The sequence below is a fragment of the Harpia harpyja genome, chromosome 23, assembly GCF_026419915.1.
Source record: "Harpia harpyja isolate bHarHar1 chromosome 23, bHarHar1 primary haplotype, whole genome shotgun sequence".
NCBI classification, from domain to species: Eukaryota; Metazoa; Chordata; class Aves; order Accipitriformes; family Accipitridae; genus Harpia; species Harpia harpyja.
This window is the reverse complement of record NC_068962.1, coordinates 1,763,573-1,787,479: the sequence shown is the minus strand read 5'-3', so window position 1 is coordinate 1,787,479 and position 23,907 is coordinate 1,763,573. Positions and strand designations below refer to the sequence as shown.

Here is a 23,907-nt window from a genome sequence, read left to right as displayed (position 1 = left end):
CTGCTTTCCAGTTTGGTTTGAATGCCGGTCCTCTAATCAGCTGGAGAAAAGGAGTCACTTATATAAGCCAAGGGAAAGGAAATACTTCTGTGATACAGCTCACATGAATAGCTAGGACTGAGCGCCGGTTGACTCCTGAAGTCCAGCTTCTGCATCTTCTCACCCCATTTCTTTAGGGCTGTGTTGACTGGGAGAAGTGGCGATTTGGGAGGCTTTCCTCTTCTTACTGGTCTTTCTTTTTCAAGGCAGTTGGTGAAGGCAAGTGGAAGGCATGACCCCCTCCTCAGACAAAGAGCTCAACGGGCTAGATAACCCCAGCTTCGTGGTGAGTCTGCTCATCTCTGAAGGGTAGTTCTTGCATAAACGGGTGCGAGCCCTGCGAAAGGAGGAGGAAGGGAGAGCCAGGGGGCTTGGGCTGGCTGCAAGGGTGCTGGTGTGTGGTAACGTCTGTCTCGCCTCCTTTATCTCAGGAATCCGAGGAATGATTTCCTCAGGACAGCCTGCTGCTGCTGCTGAAGACTCAGTGTACTTTCTACTCTCTGGTGCCCTTTTAAGTTCTTTTCTCTCCATTATTTCTAAAACGATAGCGTAGGTGAAGGGCAGTGCAAGTGTGTCTGTACTGAAAAGCAAGACAGCTCATGGCTCCTTGTGGCTGTGTCCCTGGGTAGAGCATTTAACGTATTAATTAGTAAAATTACAATAGATATTTAGCCTAGTGAAGAATGTGTTTCTGTGTCTTCTGGACCTATTTCTAGTGGGGTGAATTGTCAGAGAGGCGGGTGAAAAGGGGATTTGGGAGTCTGCTGGGGAGGGCACCCTGTAGAGCTATGGCAGGGTAGTAAAAGCTGTAAATGGGGTGTGCGGTGCTCTGGAAATGCTGCGGGCTGTAACAGCCGCAGGGCAAGGGCCTGGGGCAGGGCAGCCCCCTTCCTACCTCCCAGCAGAGGGGTCACCTCCATCAGAAACTAAACGAGCTGCGTACGCTCCGACAGCCGGAGTGAAGGAGTGGGGTCCTGCATCCATCTTGCTACCTCGGTGCAGACCACCCGCCCGGGGGACCTTGGCGGAGGCGTTTAACCTGCCGGTGTACGTGTCTCCCATTTCTTGGGTAACTCTCGGGCAGAGCCTCAGGGAGATGCTCCGAGCAAGTCAGAGGTTTTCTTTTGCCGTTCTTAACGGGGTCTCTGTTTCTACCTGTTCTGCCGTAACGCAGATCGGGCTTGTGACTTCCTCTGGTTTGAATCACCCCAAAGAAGGTGGAAGACAGAGGGCTTTTGCCTGCGGTTCAAGCAGTTCGGTTTCTGACTGCCTTCCCGACGCGCTTATTTAAGATGCTGTGGAGGGCCTCGATTCTGTGCCAGGACCCTGAGGCACACGGAGGGTGTCCTGGTCCCCCGGGTCCATGGCAGCAGCTGGGCTGAGACCACCAGCAGCGGTTCCCCTTCCCTGCTCCTGCCTTGTCCTCCTGCCAGCATCTCAGCATCACAGCCTGGCTGAGGTTGGAAGGGACCTCCGAGGTCAACTTCTCCAACCCCCCTACTCGAGCAGGGTCACCTAGAGCCAGCTGCCCAGCACTGTGTCTGGACAGTTTTTTAATCTCTCTAAGGATGGAGTCTCTCTGGGCAACCTGCGCAGTACTTGTCAGCCTCACAGCGAAAAAGTGTTTCCTGATGTTAAGACAAGACCTCCTGTGTTTCAGCTTGAGCCCATTGCCTCTGGTCCTGTCTCGTCCTGTTATCTCCGCTCCATCCTTCTCCCGCTGAGCCCTGCTCGCTCCCCTCCAGCTCCTGGGGAGGGTCAGGCTTTCATGTGATGATCATGCGGAGCTGTTGCTGGCACAGGCTCTGCCCGGTTGGAATATGCCTCCTGGTTAACATGGGAAAAGTTGCAATGCAAGGAAAGGAGCTTACCGCTGTCTGCCTAGCTTAGGATCCATCTACCCGTGGTGTTATTCAGGAGTAGCTGTCCCCAAATAACTCCGGGCATGGGCAGTCTTAAGTACCTTGCTGTACAATTGTTAATCCACAGCTCGGGCTCTCTTGTTCTGAAATGAAAACGTCTCCCCAGGGAGTTATTCAGGAATGCCTTTTGGTCTTGAAGCTCATGCCTGAGTTCAGTTTGAATTAACTCTGTCTTCACCTATCTATTTTGAAGTATTTGTAATGCTCCCAGCCTGCCTAGGCTGGATAAATACACTGCGTTTAAAAGGTATTACATAGCACATTTTCAACAGCGTGATCTAAAATGGGACTTTGGAGTCTCAGCCACAAGAATGGAAACCTGGAGGTTTCACGCAAATGACAAAGTCCTTCAGGATTAATCTGCCACACCTGCAAAATTTACAACTGAACATAACATTAATTTTACATCCTTATTCCCTGACCACATCGTTAGCTGTTTGCCTCCATCAGTAGGTAGGCTGTGAGTGTTACTGCAGGCACCTCTCTTTGCTGGGCATTTCGGTGTCCTCAGGTTCCAGCAGGACTTGGAGGATTAAAAAAAAAAAAAAAAAAAAAAAGAAGTTTGCTGCTGACGAACTGGTTGAGCTCCTCCTGACAGCAGGTTTCTGTCCCTGCCTGACGGAGCAGGGCATCCCAGCCCAGGAAAGCCCTCCGCTGCTAGCGTGCCGGGGACTGGCTGGCTGGAGAAGGGTCGATGAAACAAATGGTTTGGGATCTTAATTACCTTTTGCATTTGGCTCAAAATGTTGTGGCTTTCCAGGCAGCCTCTCTCTACCACATGCGTGCATGTTCGGAGTGGGGACGTATACGTGCAGGCGGGATGTGCATGGGATGTATGTGCTCATGGGGTGCGTGTTGCCCAGGCAGTGTGTGTGTGTGCACGTGTGTGTGCACGTGTGTGTGTGCGCACGTGTGTGCACAGGGGTTGGGGTGGGTTGGAAGGAGGAGCGGACGACTGGGGGCATTTACTTAGCTTAAAAGCTGTGGCAACTGAAGCAAAGCAATTATTTTTATTTTCCTTGGCAAAACGCGTCTTTGTATAACTAAACTCTGCGAGGCGTACAGCTCCCTGGGGAGCCCCGGGGCTTCTTGCTGCCCGGGAGGGGATCCCAGCCTTCCTGGGGAGCTACTTCAGACCCCCCCACCTCCCTGAGACCCCAGGTCCCCAGGCTGTGTCCAGGTCCCCCCCTCCGGGGGCCATTCCGCGTACCTGGGGCAGCACCCCGGTAGCCCTGCTCCGAGTCGGCTCCTTTGAAACGGCCGCTGGAACTCCCCATCCACTGGTGTCCCTGCGTTTCACCCTGTTCCTCCGTAGGAACGAGTTGTGCTAGTAAGACACAGGGCAGGCGTGTTTATCGAGGCAGAACGTTTGTAAGGGTGAGCGTAAGGAGATTGGAAAGAGGAAGGCTTAAGAAAATGAAATATAAAACACGCTTCTGCTCTGTAATTAGCGGTGGCGGAGTTGTTTTAGCATATTTTATCACAAGCGCTGTTTGGGTGGGACAGAGACCGGGGGACAGTGCAGCTTTCACTGATTAACCCACTGCACACTCTTCCTTGCTTCTGGTTGCGGTTTCTCCATCCTTAGCTAGACGTTAATGATACTAATGCACTTTGTCCAGATGTTCCTTTGAGGATGAGACACCCTCTAATGTTTCTTCTGGTCTAGACGCACACGTGCATACAGAAATTTTCCATGGGTGTTTGTACCTCTGTTTTAATTTCCCCCCTTGCTCTTCTTTTTTAACCCGTTGAGAACTACACGCGAGGTGTTCCTGCAAGACGTGGAGCGTGGCCGTAAGAGAGGCGGCTGCTGGCTGCCTGCAGGGCCGGGCTGCGGCTAACGAAGGCTCTTCCCTGTTGTCCAGGGTGAAGATGGGAGCTGCTCCTGCTCCTCGCTGGATCGCGCTTCCCGGGGCCCACGGAAAGGCAGAGGCGGGGGCCACGGCGGCAGCAAGCTTGCCTACACCGTCACCGACGTGCCCCCCTGGTACCTGTGCATCCTTTTGGGCATTCAGGTGCGACGGGGGGAGCAGGTGGAGGCTGGGGGCGGGTGGAAGTTTAATGGGTCTTCAGCTGGTTAAGGGGGGTGAAACCTGATTTTGGGAGTGCTTTACCTTCACTGGGCACGACCGGAGCTGTGGGGCCGGGTCTCGGTGAACTCAAGTCCTTCCCACCGCCTCCCGAGCACCGAGGGTTATCCTCGTGCCCACAGCTGCGCTGCGCCTCTTGAAGCGCAAATGGGACCGCGGAGTCCCGGGGCTGGGGCCAAATAGTTAATAAGAGCGGGTTGGATGCCTCGGCTGAAGGCAGCCAAATGTGTAAGGGCTTCTGAACTTCTGCCTTCCCACGGCAATAAAAACTAAGCAGAAGGGCCCACGCTGCTTTGGCTGGTGTCCGTGCCCAGGCGTGTTAAATGACCCAGTGCCACCAGTGCCGTGCTGGGTACAGAGCCTCAGGGAAGAGACCCCTCAGAGTCATTAAGGTAACGATGGACTGTGCTTGGAGCTTGGTGGGCAGCTTGTACTTTGTTTCCTTAAACACTCATCTCAAATTTAGAGTGTATTAAACCAAGGTTTTCTGAACACATCTGCATCATAATTTTAATGAAACATGCCTCTAATGAACACTGTGAGTTTCTGAATGCCACCAGCTCCACCGCTGCAGTCCTGTGCTCTGAGGTGAGAACTAACAACTAAGGTTAATTATTTAAAGCAAAAATAAGTTTGAAAAGTTATTTTCAGGTTTAGTGACTAATGGAAGGTCATTGTAGAAATATGTCTGTGACTATTCTGAAAAATGCAATGCCTGATTTTTCCATTCTTTGGAATTTTTTATGGTTATCCATAATTGCACTGTTTGAGAAAAGCTACTGATAGCAAAGAATGGGTAGCCCCAATTTGCCAACTTCTTATGTTATCCTTTGTGGTGCAAATGAGATGGACTGAAGCACTGGCATTCACTTTGCCTGATAGCTCTCTCCCTTTACCTTGGGATGTCCCCACCTTCCTGGAAGAGTCGCCCCCCCCCGACAGCTTTGTCTGCGGGTGCTGGGGGTAAACTGGTTGTGTCTGACAGTGGTCTGGGGAGTCGAGAGCACTACAAAAGGTCTTCGGGCATGGAAAGTGGGAGAAGTTTGGGGGGGTGCATCGCAGTTCTTGTAAGTGCTTTGGAACAGCTCCTAACGGAGCATTAAAGCTGCCAAAAAAAGAAGAATGGGTAATGCTAGTATCACCCAAACACTTGTGAGTTACTTTTAGATTTCCCTCAACAACATGGTAATAATATACAGCCAGTTCGGTGTCCTTCTTCACCCAGTCTTTCTCTGTGGCTCCTAGCATTTCCTGACAGCCATGGGAGGTCTCGTAGCCATCCCGATGATCCTCTCCAAAGAGCTTTGCCTCCAGCATGACCTCCTCACCCAGAGCCACCTGATCAGCACCATCTTCTTTGTCTCAGGGATTTGCACCCTGCTGCAAGTCCTCTTTGGAGTCAGGTAGGCCAAATGCAAGAAACGGGACACGTCATAAAACAGTTTGTAGATGCAATTACTACATGCTCGGCCACCAGCCTGCTGTAGAGTTCATCTGTCAGTGAGGGACGTTTGCTACCCTTCGGACATCGGGGCACATGCCAAAGCACCCTGAAATAGCTGTACGTGATAGCTTTGCAGGGCTACCTCGCTGTTCTGACTTTTGCATCTCCTGGTACTTGATGCACCTTTGGTTTGGCTAATAAGGAGTGTGTCCTGCAAAATAATAAAGCGTTGAAACATGCATTACACAGTATCTGCTTGCTTCTTATCCCAGGGATCCTCCAACTGAGGCAGGACCCTTCTGATCTGGACCTGGGATCAAGGGAGCACAGATCCTGTAGGAAACTCTAGGGCTGGGGATAACTGGGAGAAATTGAAGCCCATCTGCCACCGTTTCGGGACTCAGGGAGGAGCTCTGCAGCACGTCCTGTTAAGCGATGCCACTTCCCATGTTCAGGGATTTGTGGCACAATCTGAATGTAAGCAAGGTGAATCCTCTTTGCTGCTGAGCTGTTGAAGAGCTGGTGGTGAGGAGATGAGCATGGAGTTGCCATTCACTACCCAGAGAATGAAGTACTTAATAAGAGACGTGACTGCAAGCACTCCCGCTTGCCACAAAGACCCTGTATCTTTGCTAGCCTTGCAAAATTTCTTTTATTCCCCTTGTCATAACACTGGGGCTGCTCCTCTCTTTCCACAGGCTGTTTTTACCTCCAGTATGGTGGGAACCTGTGTTTCTTGCCTCAAAGACAAAAATCACACATTCTTTGGCTTCTGAATCTGAGGGACCTGGTTAAAACTCTTCTACCATCAAATCACTGGTCAACTGCCAGCTCCACAAAATGTTTTTACTTCTCCTGTTTCTTTCCCTGGTGCAACTTTTGCATCTCTGTCTTAGGAAATGGCTGTAAGCAAACCTCTCCCCGGAGGGTGCTCCCCTTCTCCTACATTACAACAGGATTAGTGGAGGTGGGGGGGACACCCTGGCCACAAAAAAGAGAGAATCTGGTTCTTCTTCTCAGTTTGGTTAAATTCAGGCTGAGGTGCTTGAGCGCGGCTGTGGCTGCTGGTGCGATTCAGGCTGGAGTCCTCCCCGGCAGCCCCCGAAACGCCTCGGTGAATGCCTGAGAGCTGTGACGTCCCCTGCTCGCTGTTAGCTGAGGATGAAAGAGTAGCAGGGAGCCTCTCCTGGGGCTGAATAGCTAAACGAGGAACAAGAGCTCAAATTAAGTGGTAAGGAGTTCTTCCCATAAGATAAGCTTGAATGGCTTTTGCTGTGCTGAGGATGCAATTGCCTTGTTGCTGGCCCCAGCTGTAAGGCGTGAGGACATTCCTGCAGGGAAGGTGGGACTCAGCCTGCCGTGTGGCCGGAGGCAAACCAAGCCTGAGGAGACAGTTGGAAGCACATTTTTTTTTTTTTTTTCCTTTTACTGTTTTCTAAAACCCTGTAGTGGATGATAGCCATGTCACCAGCAAGACAGCCAGAAAAGTGGTAAATAACGAGTTGGAAGGGATGCTTTTTCCTGGAAAACATCCGTGCCACTCTCCAAGGCCCTGGGGAGCCCTCAGCTAAGCACTCTGCATGGTTCCTGGTGCCTGTATTTAAGAAAGACTAATTCAGAGGAGAAGAGGTATGGAGATGATCTGTTCACGTGCCATGGGGAAGGCAGACCGTTTGTCTTAGAGAGGCTGGCCTGGTTAGCGTGGCAAAGGGGCGGCTCAGAGGGGTACGGCTGCAGCCTGCAACTAGTCTGGGAGAGAATTAGCGGGGCATCAGGCAGAGAGAAACCATTTTGGCTAAAAGACAGTTGGCACATGAACGAACGGATGGGAACTGGCCACGAAGCTGGGGAGGTTCCCACCAAGAGCGAGTGCAGTTCAGAAGCAGCCCTCCAGAAGCAATAGCCAAGAGAAAAGCCCGACCCACTGCAACCTGCAGCTCAGTCACGTTACACAGCGTGAAAAAGCAGCGATGGGTCCCAGACAGTCACTGGAGACACTATCCAAGAGGGTCCTGAGGGGAGAGACAGCTCGCTTGCCATTATGGTGAGCTCTTCTTAGCAGACGCTTGGACATCACGTAGTGATGATCAGAGCGTGACATTTCCTTCCCCAAACCTGCAGCTTTCCCTCTTGCAAACCCCGCTGGCAAGAGCTCAGCGTGCCCCGTATGCATCGCCTCAGCACCTCCTGTTTGCCCTAAGCCCACCCGTGCCAGCACTGGCTGTGAAATAGCTTGAGGGCCAATGCAGCGGGAGCTATAAATCTATTGTTAATTCAACAGTGGTGGCACTGGGCCTTCTCTGTTTCTTTTTGTTTGCTTTTTGCCTTGCCCAGCAAAATCCTTTGAAGGCTGCAACATATTTGGCCGAGTGCCGTAAATAAGTGACTCCACGGATGACTGATATTCAAATATAACTTACTGGCAAAGCTTTGACAGTGCTTTGGTTGTGCATGGCATGAGTAATTGCAGTGGTATAAATATTTGTTTTAGGTGACAGAGACGTGGTGCTGATACAGCTATGCCATCTGTTATTTTTCAGTGCTTTCCAGAGAATGGTGGAAATGCCTCTGGTTCAGGGAAATCCGTGCCCTACAAAAGCACTCACCCGGCTCATTGCCCCGCTGCTTTTCTGAGCAGGCAGCACGAGAGCTCCTGGCGCAAGGAGAGGTTGCTTTGGGGGCCACTTCCTAAATGGAGGAACCAGAGGCACCTCGGAGTTCTTCCTCGGCTGGTTCAGAGCTGCTGTGCCATCCCGCGCCCTCGGGCAGCTTTGGGTTTTTCCAGCACGTTAGAGGAACGGCCAAACCCACTTGCATTGCAGTGGGGGCTTAATGCCTGCGGGGCTTTGAAGAGCCAGTCAGGACTTTGAGGTCTCTGTCTCCGTTTCTCCATGGGTGGACAGAGAAGAGGCTGGCGGAGCTCCCAGGAGCACCGGCTCCGCTGTACAAAGCTCTGTACGAAGCCGGTGCTGAGCATCTCTGGAGGTGCGAGCTCCTTGCTATAGCCTGAGGCTCTCCGGGGTGAGGGTTCCTCTAAGCCAGGAGACACATGGCGTGGGGGGAGAGCCATGGTCTCAGACCCATCCACGCAGGTCTCCTTTTCAGTGTCCGTGGAAACAGGGCAGAGGAATTGGCTTTAAAACCTGGTGTACTAAAAGCCAAGTCCCATTTTCTACTGCCTTCAGTCTGAGGATGGTTGTGACGTGGGGAGCAGCCAGTGCACGTCCTTGTGTTCACGAGCAGGTTGTGAAGAAAACCGAGGCAGCTGAAAGGGACAGAGGAAGCAACTGGATATTGGCAAGATTTGGGCCCAGGTCGATGCTGAGCTTTTCTTCAGAGTCTCACCATCTTTCTTCCTTGGTCTTCTCCCCTCCTCCAGCCTTTTCCTTTGGTTGTTGTTTTACTCTGTGCAGCTCCGTTGTCTCACCACACCTTAAAAGGACTACTTTTTCCTTAACATGGGGTAGCAGAGTTTGACTGCAGCACTGATGTGTCCCTCCATTGCTGGTGTTTGAACCTGAGCTCTTCCCACCCCGGGTCATTGCTCCTGAGTGCAATGGGCAGCAATTCCCACCCGTGGTCAGCGCTGGAGACCTGCCAGAACATTTCAAAAGATACTGCCAGAGGCCATGGGCAGACTGATTTTTAAATTTATTTTGCTTTCCTTTCTCTCACCCCTATGGAGCTGGGTTTCTAGCATTCCCACTCATCATCTTTTCCCTCTGCTCTCCTTCCAGGTTGCCTATTATTCAAGGAGGGACTTTTGCGTTCCTGACCCCCACCCTGGCCATGCTGTCTCTCCCCAAGTGGAAGTGCCCTGCCTGGACACAGAATGCCACCCTGGTGAATGCCTCTTCACCAGAGTTCATCGAAGTCTGGCAGACGCGGATGCGAGAGGTATATTACATTTTCAGTGGCACCTGCTCCGTATCAGGGCTGTTTGCTTTCAGAAGAGCGCCTGACCGTGGCAGGGCCATCATTGCTGGAGAACCCTCCATCCCCGATGGACCTTGGCCCTCACCCTGTCGCAGCTTCCTAAGCATCTATTCTCTGGCAAAAAAGCAGGTGCTTCACTGCTGCTGAACAGGGGACACGCAGACCTTGGGTGATTTGTGGTCCCTGCCAAGTCTCCACTGGTCCAGCCAGATTCCTTCTCCATGAAGCATGGTTAGCCTTGAGGAAGGAAGGGAGGGAAGATGTTTCCAAGGAAGGGACCCTGTCTAAGCGCAGGAAACCTAGTAAAAAGAAATGCGAGGGCAAAACTTACTGTAAATATTAAGGAAAAGTGCATTCTTAGGTAGTCAAAAGAGAGGAGGAGAGGTCAGGGAACTCACTGTCTTGTTCTACATCTATTGCCTCATCAGAGTAAGTGGCTAAATTTGCCTCTGTTGATCCGATTGTTGGGGTGCTTTGCAAAGCACTTGGGAAGCGCTGCGAGTTCACGAAGGATTTGCTGTGCAGCACAGGCTGCCCTCCCTACTGGTACACGTAAATCTATCACAAGGGCACTGCTGCCTTCTCCCTTCAGGCTGGGAGAAACCCCGGCCCTCGTGTTTCTATTGCCTCTGGAGCCAGGGAAGGGAAGGTGCTCAGCACCACAGAGGACCCAGCCTGGGTTTATCACCAAATCTGTGAAGGCAGAGAGCAGCCTCACCCCGAGTCCCCTGCCTGGAGCTGACATGAGCAGCAAACGGCATTTCAGGATGTAATTGCTGGCTCCTTAGCAGTGATTGTCCAACACAGGAAAGTTCAGGGTGATAAATGTGTCCCCGGAGGGAAACCAATATTCAGAAAAAAACAGAGGCTGTAATGACCCACCTGCCCTACCAGTGTGCTGAAGTGCCCCAAGCCCTTCCCAGATGGGAGATGAGTAGAGACCATGGCCCTGCTCCCCTTTTCGGAGCAAAAGCTTTTCCCATGCGTTTTGGGGGAGCAGGAGGAGAGAGTGCAGGGAAGCTGACGCGTGCTTGGGTGGCCCAAGAGGACGGGGAGGAAGGGGTCTCTGGAACAAAACGAGCCACGGTGAGGTCTAACTCCATCAGCCAAGGGGGAGTTGGTGTGCTGGTACCTTGGTGGTCCTTCCCCACACGTGATGCTCAGCCAGGCTTTGCTGTAGTCAGCGGGAAGCCTCCGTGCCGGTCTGTCACTGGAGGCTGAGCCTGGCTCTGACGCTGGATTTGCACTGACGTACGAAGGAAAGGCTCAACACCTGGAGCTCCCTTCAACCTCTGCTCTCTTCCTCCATTTTTCCAGGTGCAAGGAGCTATCATTGTAGCTTCCTGCTTTCAAATCTTCGTTGGATTTTCTGGCCTGATCGGATTTCTGATGAGGTTCATCGGCCCCCTGACAATTGCCCCCACCATCACCTTGGTTGCGCTACCTCTCTTTGACTCGGCTGGGGACGAGGCTGGGCAGCACTGGGGCATAGCATTCATGTAAGTCTCCCTTCCCCGTGGGAAAGCTGAAACCGCCTACCTCTGATACAAAACTAAGTGTTGCAGTCTGTAGCAGGGTTCCCCTGGGTTCGAGGTTTATTTGTTGAGCGCTAACGTGCGGCAGGCTTGGGCAAGGCAGCAGCATCGCATAGTTCGCCCACCCCCAGGAGGTTAGAGCCCTCAGCAACAAAGCAAAACCCCAAAAATGAGTTAAAAAATCTGATTTTTGTGAAAATCCAAAATTCATGGGTCAGCAGAGAAACATCTTTCCCGTGTGTTGTCCCTGGGGGCAATCTGCATCACAGTTGTGTGCGTACACTGTCTTACACACCCATTATTTAAGTTAAAAAGACATTCCTAAAATGACAAAGTTGGGCACTCAGAGTTAGGTATTCCTTGAGTTAAAATAGCTGGTACTTTATGTGTTGTTTTCACATGATGAAGTGGAGTTGTTTTCTCCACAGAGGGCCTGGGGGGCTCTGGAAATGTCTGCGCATGTGGCTTTGCAGCATTGAGTGCTCTTTCAGGCACATTGGTGTGAGTGCCCTTGCGCGTGAGTGTACGAGTGTGCTTGGTGGCAGAATTTCCTTGGTATTTCAGAAATGAATTAAAAAAGTAGAGATGCCACTGCGTGGTTCCCCTGCAGATTTGGCACCTTCAGATCCCTAATGCAGACTTCAGCTTGGGATAACATGCAACAGGAGCAGGTTGTTACCCTCTCTATGGGCCCCCATCAGTTTGCTAGTGCTTTCCGAGCTGCCTTTGGAGACTCAGGGGCCGGGCTTGACTGCAGCCCCGGGAAGGCAGCGCGGCGTTGTGCTCTCAATGCTCCAGTCCATTGCGCTCTCATTCTCTTCTCCTCCCTGCACCTGCCCTCCCAGACCCCAAAAGCCACCTCTCTTCTCCACCCCCAGTTCCTCACCTAACTGGTCTCTTCCACCAGCATCCCATACAACTCCAAATCCTGCCTGTGACCCAGCTTTCCTTTCACCGTTGTTTCTCCCACCACATCTCTGGCTTGTTGTCCTGTTCTCCAGCTCTGGTGATTTGTCCTAGCCCCTTTGCTTAGCCAGTCTGAATTTTCCCTTCAAACTGTATATCCTTGTCTGGACTACCTCCTTTTTCTGCCTCCCTTCTCCAGCCCAACCAGTTCCTAACCTCAGACTCTCGCTTGACTTCTTTGTCCAACTGTGCTGCTCCATTAACAGGGTCCCAGTCCTCCAGCCTGTGCCCCTACTCTCAACCCGGGTCACCCTTTCTGTCTGGTTCATTTCTGTCCCATCTTCTACCCGTACTAATCCCAGTCCTTTCCTTCCTGACTCAGACACCTTAGCCCCAACCTGATCGTTGTGCTCTGAGCCATCTCAGTTGTGTCCTCTTTTGCTGCCTTCTCCATGCTCCACGAGTGTCATTAGGGAAAGAGGGAGAGCAGTGATGAAGAAGGTGGAAGACATGAGCCATGTGGTCTCAGCCCTTCTGTTCAGCCCCACCACATCCCAGAGCCCCCATGATGGGCCATACCCACTGTTGCCTCAAGAAACTGGTCTAGTGCGTGCTCACTTGCTCCCTGGTGATGGTCCGTACACAGTTCATTGCTGGGCAAGGCTGGGACACGCTCAGAAGACTCAGAATCTTTATGGGCTGCAAATGCTAAAGCCTGAGATGTTTCTCCTGACTGCTTGGGACCTGGGATGAATGATCATTGTTACAGACTGAGCATACCTGAGCAGATTTTTGTGAGAAAGAGCAGTATCCTTTACCCCAAAGAAAAAGTTCTACTAAACGTCAAATTTCTGCTCCAGGTCATAAGCAGACCCTGCTACTGCTCAAGGCAAAATGACCTCTTAAGACAGGCTAGGTACTACGTCTATTTCCTGAACATCACACTTTGAAATAGGTTTGGGATATATTTTTCCAGAAATACTTGCCCTGAGGCAGATGTTTTCCACAGAAATTTTCATCCTGAATGGGTAAAGTTAGGCAGAATTATAAGCAGCTGAAAATAGCATTTGTTAATGGAATGTGTCAGGCAACCTGAATAACAAGCAGTGACACCTACCCGAGATAGACGACGGCTCTGCACTGATTCATAAGGCTATGAGCACCTTTGTTAGTGCAAACGCACAAAAAGTGCACTGACGCAGTCGGTCTGGGCTCTGTAGCTTTAGAAATGGAAACCAGCTCCTCCTCAGACTTTCCGCCTCCCGTCATTCGGTGCTTTGAATTGTGACTGGTAGATAACCTTCGGCTGTATGTCGTGGTGTGTCTCTGCAGCGAGGTGAGGTCAGCGTCTCCTTTGCACTGCTGGTATTCTGCCTGCCCGTGAATATTGCACCTACAGCTCGTCACCTTTTCCCGCGTGGAAAACTACCAGTTTTCCCTGCACTGTCAGTGCACTTCAGCTGGTGCAATCGATTTCTCACCAAATCCTATCTCGATGAATTCACTCAATGTATACAATTTAGACCTGTTATAAAAAAAGGAGCCCTTCAGAGGCCTGGTTAACACAGGAGGAAAATGTCCAAGGTCGTCTACCAGCTCAGCAATCAAGGTGGGCTGCCCAGTCTGTGCTCCCTCCACCTTCACCTGGTTGCCCATTCTGGGGGGGGACACGCACGGCGGGCAGACAGGTCTTGCTGTGAGCGCACCCGGCTGTGCTGCCGTTCGCAGGGGACGTGTCCTGCACGAGGGATGGGAGAGGAGCTGCACCTCGAGGTCGCTGCCACCAGAACGAGCCCCGGGTGCTGCCGGGGGCACACGTGAGCACCCCTGCCTTGGAGGACCCCTCCGTTGTGCAGCCCCGCAGTCCCACCGTGGCTTTTTTTCTTTCAAAACAGGCACTTGCGCAGCTGAATCTAATCCTCTTTCTTTTACTCTGTGCCATTTAGGAGCTTTTTGCCACTTGCGGCGCAGCATCGGTAAACCTGAAATCAGGAAACCACTAAATCCTGTATTTCCAGTATATCTGAATTGCACAGAGGTTCAGGGACAGATTCCTACATAGCCTGCCTGGACCTTGCACATTTCTCAGGTCTTTCTTTTACTCAAGTGTCATTTTTAAGCTTCCTGCCACTGTGTCGTACTCACTGATGCACCACCTGGGGGATCAGTCTTGAAACAAAAAGGGGAAAAAAAATGCTCGCAAATGCAGAGGAGCGATGGGTGGAGTATGATGGAAAGCTTGTCCCACCTCAGGCTTGCTGGGGTGGGGAGCCACCCTCTGGTGCTGAGAGCCTGTTTTTTGGGGTCCTCTGGAGTCCTGGGTCCTTGGGTAGCAGGTTTTCAGTTAACGTGGGGACAGATGGGCAGCTGGGCGCCCACTTTGTCTCATGGTCTGGTTTTCCCTCCTCCCTAGGACTATTTCTTTTATAGTTCTGTTCTCTCAGTACCTGAAGGATGTCTCTGTGCCGCTGCCGTCCTACCAGAGAGGCAAGAAGTGCCACCTCTCTCCCGTCTACCTCTTCCAGATCTTCCCGGTACGTCGGGGTTCTGGGAGACCCGGCGATCGTGGCAGAGGGATTCGCCTCACCCTCCCCGGGCTGCCTGGGCTCTTTCCGCTCCCGTCCAGCCGAATTAGTGCTTCCCAGGCCAGCCTGCGCGGCGAGCGGGCAGGGGGGGAGAAGGTCCCCGTGGCCCTGACCGTGGGGAGGGAGGGAAGGAGGGAGGGCCACCAGGACCCTCTGCCTCCATTCCACGTGCAGGGGAAAGGGTCGGGCGGGGAAGACGCCTCGTCCCCCCCCAACTGTGCCGGAGACGCGGCCGTACCCTCAGGGGACCCCACTGCTGCGTGTGATGGGCAGGTGCTGCTGGGGCTCTCCCTGAGCTGGCTGCTCTGCTACGTGCTGACGGTGACCGACGTCCTCCCCGCGGACCCCTCCAGCTACGGCCACCTGGCCCGGACGGACACCCGTGGGGACGTTTTGTCCCAGGCTCCCTGGTTTCGGCTGCCTTACCCAGGTACCGCTACCCCCCCTGCTTTTCCCCATCCCGCCGTGCTGCTCCCCGCTCCGGCTTGCGCCTCCGCTTATGCCAAAAATCAGGCAAACACCCACGAACATCCCCGCTGTTCTCCGCGCCCCAGCCCGCCATAGATTTCGGGGCAAACGTTGCCCCACCAGCCCGAACCGAGCTCTTTACTTGCAGGCCAGTGGGGAGTGCCAACCGTCAGCCTGGCTGGGATATTCGGCATCCTAGCCGGGGTGATTTCTTCCATGCTGGAGTCCGTGGGAGATTACTACGCCTGCGCCCGCCTGGCCGGGGCCCCGCCGCCGCCGAAACACGCCGTCAGCCGCGGGATCGGGGTGGAAGGCATCGGCTGCCTCCTGGCCGGGGCTTGGGGGACGGGGAACGGCACCACGTCGTACAGCGAGAACGTGGGGGCCCTGGGCATCACCAAGGTGAGCCTCGCCGCGGCAGGGTGGCTGCGGTGCCCTGGTCCTCCCGGGGGGGTGCGTACGACGGAGGGGTGCGCGTGGGTGCCTGCTGGACCTGGGATGCGATCTTAGCCCACCGCCTGCGAGGCACGGGGGGATGAAACGTGCCCTGGCACGTGGGCGACCACCGCGGCAGCGCTACGAGTCGTCCCGCAGGGGCGGCCAGTCCCTCCCTTCGTCTGCTGCCGGTCGGCACGTGGGACGAGCGACGCGGCTGTTGCTCAGGGCACGTGGCTTAGGTGAGACTGGAGGGAGCGGGTTACGCCTGAGCTAACCTGGAAACTTCCCGAGGACTGACTTTATCAAAGACTATCCGTCTGTCTGTCTCTCTCTGTCTATCTGTCTTCCTAAATACATTTATAAAGAGGAGAGGGGAGGAGGGGAGAAGAAAAGAGAAAATAAAAGAAAGGGAAAGAAAAGAAAGGGAAAGAAAGGAAAACAAAGGAAAAGAAAAGATTTAATAGGGCTTCAAATCCAGAATTTTTATAACCCAAGGATGGCAATCGTGTGAAAGGTAGGCTGTTTCTTTGGGATTATAAAATGTGATGGCAAAGGTTTATGTTTTTACCTCCCTACAAAGTTTTGTGAATCCCTGCAGTATCTTACTGCTCTTACAAAGGAAAGAAATTTCCAGAGATAAGCTCGACAATCAGATCATAGATTTTCGCTAAGCTTTACAGCCAGGGGGATGGGTACATCCGGCAGCCAACTGGAGAACATTTTAAAATCATTGTCAAATAAGCAATGTCATGTAAGCAGAGCTGAGTCAGTAAATAGGTGCAGAATTTGACTTATGGCTCCCACTCTATAATATTGCTTATTTCACTGGATTTTATAAACCTCGCTCACAATAACCGTTTTTCACAGACTGAAGCGTTAGTGTTTGACCGAGGTGGCTGCTTCCAGCAGCAAGGGCTGTCTGGATGTCTGCGTGGAGTCCAGTTTAGTCTGTCACCACATGTACCTTGTCACTATGAAATCTGTGCATACTGACCACATTCCTGAGCCCATTCTTTCCTGACATGTAGTTTGCTGCATACATTGTGCCTATGGGATGTAGCAGAGTGCAGAAGTGCCCAGACTCATAATTATCAGAGTTTAGGACGTGTTGGCCCCATGTACGCTACGTCCTTCACGTGGACGTGCCATCCTTGCCGACTCAGGAGAGATGTTTCCCTTAGATCCCACCTCTGCTCACTTTGTTCACACTTAAGAGAGCAGAAAATACAGTCTCATCTCAGGCAACCTTAAATCGGTGTAAAGACTCCGGCTGGGATAGATGGGGAGGCTGAGAGCACAAGGCAGATTTTGTTTTGTTTTTTTACGTGGGAAACACGTTTTTCCGTAACAAATAGAAATGCAAGGGACTTGTTTCCTCTGCTTAAGCAGAGGCGTCCAGCACCACCTGAGACGGCTTTGGAGAGCTCAGATATCCACAGGGGCTGTCAGGTAAGGCAAGGAGAAGCTGCTGGAAGCTGCCACGGTGCAACATCCTAAATGGCACCAGGCACCTGTATTTAAGCTGCTTGATCAAGCCCAGCATGCCAGTACTAAGCTCTCATTTCCAGGAAAAGAGGAGGAGGATTTTAAGGCGAGGTAAAGACCTCAGAGGCACCATGTAGATAGTAGGGAACTGTGCAGTTTCTTCGACCTTAAGAAAGAGAACTGATTTTCTTGTTTTCCTGACATAATTGAAACAAACTCTAAACTAGAGGCTTTAGCAGCATATGCTCACAGTTGTGGTATCAGTGGATTTGCCTTTAAGGTCAACTGGGTAATTCGACATTTTGGCAAATTAAGAATCTGAATCTTCATTCTAATCCTGGAACAAATAGATCTGTTGGCTTTTATTGGATTACAGTTTTGATGGTAATGGTGTGCCAAGGTTTTAAGCCAAGGAATATAAAAAGCCCACCTGAAGGCAATGCATGATTTTATTTTGAAATGCCCCACCAAATCCTTTTCATTTATCTTTCACAATCAAGTAAGACTTAAAGTATTTTAAAGGGACATGTTTAAGAAATACTTAAAAAGAGAAACTACTAGTTACTGGGAATGTTTTTGGTAAAAGCATTCACAAAAAGCCTGTCCTGTAAATATGACATTCTTCAGATATTTAAAGGGAGGGATTAAAATATTTAATTGAATTATAAAATGTTTGCAGAGGATTACAGAGTTTCCCTGCCTAAGACACGAACTTTGTAAATCTTAGCATGATTCTTGAAGCTGTCCAAGTTTTGGTGTGGCAAGGCGTATCTTGAATTGAAAGTCTAATAAATATTGCTGCTTTTCTTTTTAGTTTCCATAGTCTGTAAATGTCTCTCTCATCCCTTTGTTTGGCAGATACTCTTTTTCTTTCCTATTCGCATGCTCTAACAGATCTGGATGAAAGGCATGGCTTGGTGCTTTGTCCTGTCTTTGTTGTAGTGCCCAACCAAGAAAAGGCCACCCTGGCTCTTCCTAGGGGAAAAAAATGAGAAAAAAGTGGTTTTACTGAAGCTAGATGGGTGATGAGAGATAGGGACAGACCAAGAGACTTCTCCGCTTCTTATTAGCCACTTGTTGACCATGGAAAGGATGCATCAGATCCCAGAGCTTGGGACTGGAGCAGCCAGCCAACTCTGGTCTCCCAAATCTTGGTCTCCAGGGAATGGAGGGATTGGTGTGGGACACCTCATTGAAAGCCATTTTTAGATGGCAATCCAAACCCGGATGGAAGGATTGTCCAGTGAATTGACTGGGTGCTTGCAGTGCCAGCCTGTGGATATGCCAAGACATTTCTAGGCTGGAGCGAGAGCAAAGCTGTGTGTGTGGGATTACTGTGCTCTTAATAATAAATCTTCTGTTTAACAGCAAACCGTTAAAGTCCTGACGACAGTAGGAAAGAGGATAACACCAAGTAAATAGGTGTGGATCCATGATTGCTCTCGGAGCGCCTTTCGTGATGAATATTTACTAGTGTGCAAATACCGATGCTTCCCACGCAGCGTGAGCATCCCAGCTCGCCGGCGGCTGCACCTGAACCTCTGGCTGGATGTGCCATTGAGCGCTTCGGCCAGAGGTGCAGCCCCTGCGCCGGAGCCTGCCATCCCTCGCCTCTCCGCACCGGTCGGTGCGCGACTGCCTCCTCTTCCTCTTCCCCAGGTAGGGAGTCGAACGGTGATCGTTGCCGGTGCCTGCGCCATGCTCCTGGGCGGCATCTTCGGGAAAGTCGGGGCGATGCTTGCCAGCATACCCGCCCCCGTGATCGGAGGCATGTTCCTCGTGATGTTCGGAGTTATCACGGCAGTGGGGATTTCCAATTTGCAGGTAACAGCTGTGCGAGCGCCGTTTCATCCCCGGGGAAGGGGACTTTGGTTTCCAGTCAGGTTCTCACCAGGCTGAGTCAGGCGTAACCGCGCTGCAGCAAACGCAAACCTGTGCGTTGGCAGTCGCTCGGGTGAAGATGAGGGGACGTACCCAGAGGGATTAAATCGCAGAGGGCTCCTGGTCGGGGCAGGGTTTGCTGGCACCGGGGGCAGGAGGATCGCTAACGCCCCAGCAGCACCAGGGCCGCTGCCAGGGTCCACTCCTGCGTGCAGTGTTTACACCCCAGCGTGTCTCACGAACACAACAGTAATCCACAGATCTGGGTAATTCCAAACGTAACGTATACAATTTCTCTGTGCAGTACACAGATATGAACTCCTCCAGAAATATCTTTATCTTTGGATTTTCTGTATTTGCTGGCCTCACGGTTCCCAACTGGGCAAGCAAAAATAGTACACTGCTGGAAACAGGTAAGAAGCAACATCAGACACATTTTCTGTACCGTGAAACTGAAGCAAAGGCTGATCCAGAGAAATCTTTTAAAATGCAGGTTTTTCTGATAAAACCCTGAAACCTGTGCTTTGCCTGTTGCCTGTTTCTTTCTGGGAGGGCTGTTCTTGCCCTTTGCTCTGATGCACAGCTCTGGTGCGGAAATCTCTGCTTTTGATCAGTGACTGCACCTCACCAGACTCCTGTTGGGCTAAGGCTTGCAGAGCGCTTCCCTGGGACGTGTTCCTGGGTTGGGGCAAGAGAATACTCCAGGGCTGAATCCTGATCAAGACATCAATGAACGAGGCTTTCTTAGCTGCTCATACACAATAAAACTTTGTGCTACTAAAATGCAAGAGCAGACTCCTCTACTAAATTCCATCAAGTTCACTTTATTGAAATTTCCTGTCCTCCAACAGTTACCCCTTCATCGTGTTTCGTGTGACTAATGTGTTCCTCACAGAGGCCGTAGTGTCCTCTCTTAAGGTATATATGGCATGCTGGGTGGGCTGTTGAAAGACCTGGGCCCACAAATCACACACGCTATAGACGATCTATCAGATGCTCAGTGCCACTGAGCTTTGCTCCTGTCTCTTAGCCCTCATGGAGAAACATCACACCTGATTAACTTGTGGTGAAATCCCATGCTAAATATACCGGTATTTCTTTGGGAACTGAAGCTCCCGCTTTCATAGGGAACTGTTTGGTGTTATGTCGTGGAGGTGCAGAACATGTTTGGAGCAGAAGGCGGCTTTTTCTGGGGCAGTGCTGTGGTCTGCACTGTTAATAGGCTCTTAATGTATTTATGAGTCATCTCCTGCCCACCGGCAGCTGGGTCAGTGAATAATTATGCAGAATAAAACTGTAGGTCTGAAACTGGCAGAGAGATCAATCTCCCTTGCATTGCCAAATCTTTAAGCTCTGCTTTGGGATTCGCAAGTCTTGTTTAAACAAGCATGCAGCTTGCAGCCTCTTGGCGCTGGGTATGTTGCTGGTCAAACATGCGTCTCCCTGCACCACTATCCAAAGCTTTATTTTTCTGCTAGGAATCATCCAGCTGGACCAGGTGATCCAGGTGCTTCTCACCACTGGCATGTTTGTGGGCGGACTCCTGGGGTTTATCCTTGATAACACCATTCCAGGTAGGATTTGCTGAAATGAGCTAAGCTACTAGTTTGTGCTTGCCCTAAGGTTTGTTTCCTAGTATTTTTTGTCTTCATGACTGCTGCTCTGTGGGTAGGAGTTGTGCTAGCAACCATGAAACACCATGTGACTGAGCTCTTCCCAGAGAGGGGTGAGGAACCGGAGACTGATCCATCACTGAAATGGTCTCTGGCTGGAAAACAGCAGCTTATCAAAAACTAACTCATTTTTCAGGAACGACCCAGTCTGAGGAAAACCTTTATTGGGGAAAAATGTCTTTTAGGGAAAATGCCAGCCTAGAGCCATGTTGCTGGTTGAAAGGAGAGAGAAAGGCAACTACAAGAATGGAAGGAGCCAAGGTGTGCCTCCTTGTGAGAGCTGCTAAAACTGGGGCTGAACTGGTGCCACAGCAGTGGAAAACAGTAGGAAAGGCTGGTGACCAAAAATGGGATATAGCACCTGCAGCTGGCCCTCCCAGCCAGCAAAAAGCCTCTGATTTTCATCGAGCCTGGGGAGGGATGGCATAAGAATAGGAGAGGAAACCCTCTTTTCTGCTACATAAAAAGAGCAGGAAGGACACTCTGTTAACCAGATTCTTTGACCGTCTCGGGCTTCTTGGAAAGCCAATCTCCTTTTGGCTCATTCATTTCCTTGTAGCCCTTGATCTTCAGCTCCTCTGGGCAGAATTTACAGGTGTGCTTACTCCTTTTCCCAAGAGGGACGCAGCTGCTGCAACAATTACAGGCACTTAGCGATTCCTTGGCTAGGGTAAACGCCTGTGACTGACTAGTAATTGCGAGCTAAACCTTATTGCCCCACTCCACCGTATCTGGGCAGTTAACATCCAGCCTTGCTTTCTTAGGACCGTATGAACCCCCTCTTTGAACAGTTCTTGGATCCCCCGTGGCTTGTGACAACCTGTTTTGGTATACTTGATTCCCATGGAAAGCAGTGGAGAAGACTGCTTATCTGGAAGCTGTTGCAGGAAGATGGGCATTGTCTAGAAGCTCATGAGTGAATTTTTGTAAAGAGCGTCGGAGCTAGAAGGGTTTAAGTGCAAGGGATCTGTATGTTGTGCTGGGTCTGCTGGGATTTGAGAAGCGGGCGTGAGGCACACGAGGTAGTCCTATGCCTGGAACACCCCCTGTTTTAAACACAAGGATCTCATTTTTGCTGTTGCAGGAACACAGGAGGAGCGGGGGCTCCTGGCATGGAAGCATAGCCACAAGGGAGAGGCGGACAACTCTCAGCTCATTTCCAAAGTCTATGATCTTCCGTTTGGCATAGGTACCAGATACGGTGCTCTCTCTTGGTTTCGGTATCTCCCCGCTTGCCCCAAAAGACAACCTGGCGGCAAGAGAATGGATGAACTGAAGGCTGCTGGACGGGAAAGCAGTGTTAAAGCAAGCTCAGAAAGAGACTCTGAGATAGGTGCTGATACAAGGATATAAGAACTGGCCTGCAGGTGAACTCGTCTCAGAAGCAGAGGTCTGAAAAGTGCGTCTGCAGCCCCCATCATTTGAACATAAGCTGGCAGCTGTTAGAGGCTGGAGTGGGAGAATGATAACGTCTTTCTCTTCCCAGCTCTGTCCCCTGCACCACTGGTGACATGAAGGAGTTGTTTTTCTCCTCTCTGCTCCTGCCTGCCCACCACTGGGAAAAACATAATCCCTGTTGGGAAACACGAAAGCCCAAGAAATGCCCGAAAAAGATGTTCAGTCTCCTTCCTTGCGCTGAGCCTTGGGGACCCCAAGGAGCAGCCGTTCAGCTGAAGCAGAACTCTTTCTGTCCCCTGCCCTGGCCACTCAAGGGGCCACAGCAGAAGAAGGCATCCCCGACGTGGCATCCCTTGGGCTGAGGCCAATCCCCACCACCTTAAAGATCTGTAAAGGCAATGCTCACCTCTCAGCTTGTGGTTTACACCTCATCCTGGCCAAGGGGAAGGAGTGGGCACCTCTAGGTCATGATTCATCTCATTCCCTATTGCCATACTGTAAAGTCAGTCAAATGAATGTTGTTCTAAGAGAGGAGTCTAAAGTTAATGGGATGGATTGTCTTCTGAACGTGCCTCTCCCACCTTAGACCGCAGAGGGAATCTAGAGATCTTACTTAGGTTCTTGACCTAACAGAAAAACCCAGCTTCACCGAAATGAGTCCCACCTGGGGTGCTGGGGGCAGTGTCGGGGGAGCCAGCTTCCCCAGGGCACCAAACCCTACAAAGATGAAAGAATCGTCATCAAAGATGAAGGAGAAAAGTCTTCTGCTCACAATCTGATGCATCCCTGCTACGTCCTGTGTCCCCCCACTCTACCTGTTTGGTCTGGTGTGGTGACTGTGCGGTGACAACCACTTCTCTGGAAAATGGTTTGCAGATTCTTGCTCCTGTCCGCTATCAGCAGAAACAGCCTTAACCTATATGGCCATATATGATGTGATTGCACGTGGTGCTGATTGCCGGTGGTGTGTGATAACACTGTTGCTGTAGCATAAGCTTGTGTTTCCTGCACTGAGATTTATACGTAGATTTTTTTTTTGAAAAATAAATAAAATGTACAGTGTAATGATATTTCTCAGGGTGATTGCCATAGCAAGTGGCAGGTAGTATTCAAAGAATCGCAGGGTAATTCAGGTTGGAAGGGATCTCCGGAGGTCATCTGGGCCAGCCCCTGCTCAGAGCTGGTCCTGTTAGACCAGGCTGCAGAGGACAGTGTCCAGCCGAGCTCGGGATGGAGAGCCATAGCCTCTGCGGGCAGCCTGTTCCTGTGTCTGACCACCTTCACGGTGAAAAGCGTTTTCCCTTGTGGCTAACTGGAATTTCTAACGCTTCACCTTGTGTCTGTTGCCTCTTGTCCTGTCACTGTTCTCTGAGACAAATCTGACCCCATCTTCTCTGTACCCTCCATCGGACAGCTGAAGGCCACGGTACGATGCCCCGTTTGCCCTCTTGTCTCAAGACTGAACAAAACCTGGGTGGTTTCAATGAAAAGCCTTTATTCCTCATGCCTATTACAGTCCTGTTCTTTAGTCCCGTCATGCAGCTGTAGCGGTATGTGGCTTGTTTTATCGGTAAGTAATATATTGTTGGGGTTTTTTTTTGCTTTGGGAGTGAATGAAGCTTGAATAGATCAATTGTGTGAGCACTGGGATCCTAAGGGAGGAAACATTATGGCATAAGTAGTTTGCTCCTGTGGGCAGGTTGGAGTGCCTCCGTTGAAGATTGTGGTTGTTATGTCTTTGGGAGAAAAAATGATTTGTACATTTAAGCGTATCTGATCCCCACCCCCCATCACAGATTTTACAGAGATGACTATTCCCAGGCATCTCAGCTCTGGTATCTTCTTCAACCTTGACTACGTCTCTAAGCTCATTTAGAGCCAGCCTATGCTCCCAGGGGATCTGGCAGACAAACCCATGGTCTTACTCATCATCACTCTCGAATTTACTCGTGCTGTAGCACGTGTGTGAGAGCCAGTTGTTAGCCTGCATCACCCTCTTCCCCTGTCCTGTACTGAAGCTGCCAGGCTGCTGCTGGCCAGACCCGCCACACACCGAGGAGTGTTTTAGATGGGAACAGCATACACGGCTCATGAACGAGGTACA

At 51.2% G+C, this 23,907-nt stretch overlaps 1 protein-coding gene across 1 annotated transcript; it reads left to right on the top strand.

Annotated features, from left to right (window-relative positions):
• Positions 1-202: 202 nt before the first annotated feature.
• LOC128135666 (solute carrier family 23 member 1-like) lies at positions 203-22,824 on the top strand. Its single transcript, XM_052774735.1, has 12 exons — positions 203-325; positions 3,830-3,979; positions 5,300-5,457; positions 9,236-9,395; positions 10,752-10,933; positions 14,289-14,409; positions 14,734-14,890; positions 15,077-15,330; positions 18,511-18,675; positions 19,037-19,145; positions 20,211-20,306; positions 21,490-22,824. The coding sequence occupies exons 1-12, from the start codon at positions 272-274 to the stop codon at positions 21,756-21,758; spliced, it is 1,875 nt and encodes a 624-aa protein (XP_052630695.1). The 5' UTR covers positions 203-271; the 3' UTR covers positions 21,759-22,824.
• The last annotated feature ends 1,083 nt before the right edge of the window (positions 22,825-23,907 follow it).